The sequence below is a fragment of the Marmota marmota genome, unplaced genomic scaffold (assembly GCF_001458135.2).
Source record: "Marmota marmota marmota unplaced genomic scaffold, marMar, whole genome shotgun sequence".
Lineage (NCBI taxonomy): Eukaryota > Metazoa > Chordata > Mammalia > Rodentia > Sciuridae > Marmota > Marmota marmota.
In genome coordinates, this window is record NW_026000130.1 from 3,662,922 (window position 1) to 3,666,091 (window position 3,170).

A 3,170-nucleotide genomic window follows, 5' to 3' on the forward strand; every position below is an offset into this window, starting at 1 on the left:
GGGGGTCCGGGTCACCATCTTTGTGGAGCCCGCCTGCCCCTGGGTGGACCCCTTCCCCGGGCATGGCCCACCGTGGGCCTCAGCAGGGCATTCTGCCTCCTCAGCACTGCTCAGCTCTGGGCCTCCAACCCTCAGGGATGTCTTGGGAGGGAGACTCAGCCTGGGCTTGGGGTCCTCCCGTCTCACGTGGTTGTCAGTCCAGCCAGAAACCTCTCCTGGCCCGCCTCCCAGAAGCAACCTCCTGCCACCAGGAGCCAGGGCTGAATCCTCACCTGCCCGCTGCACCCCAAGCCAAGAGCTGACCCACAGGCCTCTCCTCCCGGTCCTCCTCTTGCCTGTTCTGTGTTCAGCTCCTCCCTCCGCGGGCGAGAACGTCTTAAGCTCTGTAAGGCTGAGTGCCTTTTCAATGTGCTTCCAGAAACTTCTGCCCTCTCCCCTCAGTCCCCTGCAGGCTCACATGTGACCCAGCCTTTGTGGGGGAACCAGCTGTGTGTTTGAGGACTGTCCCAAGTCCCACCAAGTCCCTGGTTTGTTACTCCAATTCGGAGCCCTCTGCCTCTGCTCAGGGCTCCAAAATCAGCTCCCCCAAAACCTCCAGGGCTGATACCCCAGCACCTCTAGAGGAGCCTGCTTCTCGGGGACTCGGGTCCAGCTGTTCTCTGCCCCCTGGTGCTCGAGAGCCTGAAGGAACAGGCCCGGCTCTTCCAGGTGTCCTCGGCGTCTCTGATGAACCCCAGGCCCTGCCCGGCCCGCTGCTTTCCTGGATCTCTGCGTGTGTGAGGTGTCAGCATGGCAAGACTTTCCAAAGTACAGTTGAAATATGCTTTTGAAGTAAAAGCATCAGTAAAACGGTCACTTCTTACCTCTTCATAAAACTTCACCTGAGGGACAGCTTCATTAATTTCATTCAAACAAAAATCTTTAAATAGCAAGAAACCTAAAGGAAAAGAATAAAAATATTCAGGGTGGGGAACAATTTGAAATTTTACCCCAGAGGGTGTCTTCAAACTACTGAGTTTATCTCTCAACCTCTTCCTCCCCTGCCTTAAAAAAAAGAAAAAAAAACAAGGAGTTCACGGGGCTGATGGCTCCTGGAGGGACGTGGGGACGTGCTCCAGGTGGGAGCCCAGCACACTGGCTGCCTGGTGCCTTCCCTGCTCACACCCCGCCACCCGCTGTCTCAATATGCGCCACACGCAGGCTAGGGAGGACACCACTGGGCCCCTGGTCACTGCAGCCAGTAGCAGGGAGGACAGACAGACGGCAGGTGCGGGCAACAGAAGTGCAGGTGAGAGTCATCATGGGGCTGAGAGATGACGCCCACAGAAACAGGACAAAGCCCCTCAGGAGACAGAGGCGGTGGCCTTGCCCACCCGTCCCCTGCTGCCCACCCCGTGCCTCCCCCCGCCCCGACCCCTGGTGGGAGAGGTCCGGGTCCTCCTCCTTCCTTGGCTGCTCCTTCAGGAGCCTTGCCTCACCTTGAGAGGCAGGACCCTGTGTCCTCCTCTGGCTAGAGGACAACTGCTCAGACCTCACAGCACACCCAAGAGCCCCCTCTGCTCTGAAATCGGCTCTGACGAGTCAGATGCCACCTGCCGCACAGTGTCCACCGCACAGGAGGTCAGCAAGTGTGTGCTGAGTGGATATCTGTTTCCACGACTCTGCCCACATGTGTCCACCACTCTCTAGGCACCTCTCTGACCAGGTCCCCACCCTGCACACCTGCACCTCCAGCCTCGACAGGGGAATGCACTCGGACGGGACAAGCAACACCAGGCCATGGAGAGCCACTGAGACCAGCAAACTCCGGAAAGCCCAAGGGACGGAAGGGCTGTTCACAGAAACGGCGGCCACAGAAGGAACCAAAGACTCATAGAAAGTCCAAAAGGTCGGGAGGAGGTGGGCAAATGTTCCTCCCCAGGTAAGACGGACCAAGGAGCGGCTTTGATGCCGTGTTCATGGACAGGGGCCTGTGGGTGTAGGATCTGCTCCTGTGCGTCCTGCCCCACAAATTCCCCTCCTTAGTGTAGGAACAGGACCTTGAGGATGGTAAGTGTCTGCGCAAGAACTGAAGAAAAAGGCTGAATCTGCCCCGCTAAATGGCCAGGCCAGGCCTCTGAGGGCCAGGACGGCGCAGGCCCTGGGAGCATGGCCAGGCTCACCTCTGCAGGACCCTCAGTGCCTGGGCAGGGGGGGCAGGACACAGGAGGGACACCAGGCTCGGAGGGGACTCTGTAAATGATCGTAAATAAGGGTGACGGCTGTCTTTTCATTTTCATTCATTTCATACTCATTTCTAATGTCCCTCGTCATTTCTTCTTTGACTCCTGGGTCATTCTGAAGCAGGCTGCTTAATTTCCAAATATCATGGGGTACTCCTCAGGTGTCTTCCACACAGTGGTTACTGCGTAGCCTGGTTGTGGCCAGAGAACACAGGGTGATCTCACTTTTGAATTTACTGAAATTTGATCTGGGCCCCAAACTTGGTCTGTGCAGATGAATGCCCTTGGCACTTCATGAAACGGTGTGTTCTGCCCTCGGGGGATGCAGTGCTTCCTTAATAGGAATAGGAAGATAATAAGCAGAACCCCCTGCACCACTGGGCAGTGGCCGGTACTCGTTTATCCGTCTTCAGCAAAGTGTCTCCACGTGCCCCTGAGGGTTTGCTCACCTTCTGTCCTTAGTGTCCATTTCTGTTTGTGTAACTTTTCTTCTACTTTGGGAAAACTAAAATGAGAATTTGGACTCGGATATGTTGAACCTATCCAAATGCAGATGTTTACAAAACATTTAAATGACAAAAAAAAAAGAGACCGCCCCCTGGGCCACAGCCTGTGGTGCCCTTGGAACCTGGGGGTGACTGTCCTCTCCAACCTGACAGGAAGCTGGCTCCCTCTCTGCCTCCTCAGGGCTTCTTCCCTGCTGTCCCCAGCTCAGGGAGGAGTCTTCTCTGCATCCTGAACACGGATAGCACGGACACTCCTTTCCCTTAAGGGGCCTCTATATCAGTTCTCTCCCTCTCTCTCTCTCACACACACACACTGCACAGCACACTTGGTGGACAGCACTTGTGACCACCAAAAGCGACCACAAGCCTCTGGTCACTTCCCTCTGTCACCTCCCACTACAGAGGAAGAATCTAATGGAAAAAAGGAAGGAAGGGGGGAGGG

At 56.0% G+C, this 3,170-nt stretch overlaps 1 protein-coding gene across 1 annotated transcript in view; it reads right to left on the reverse strand.

Moving 5' to 3' along the window:
- Myo18b (myosin XVIIIB) overlaps positions 1-3,170 on the reverse strand; it is a 320,748-nt gene that overhangs the window by 290,710 nt on the left and 26,868 nt on the right. Inside the window, exon 2 of the mRNA XM_048784886.1 lies at positions 864-937. Coding sequence (XP_048640843.1) covers positions 864-937 — 74 coding nt within the window. The remainder of the gene's footprint in view (positions 1-863; positions 938-3,170) is intronic.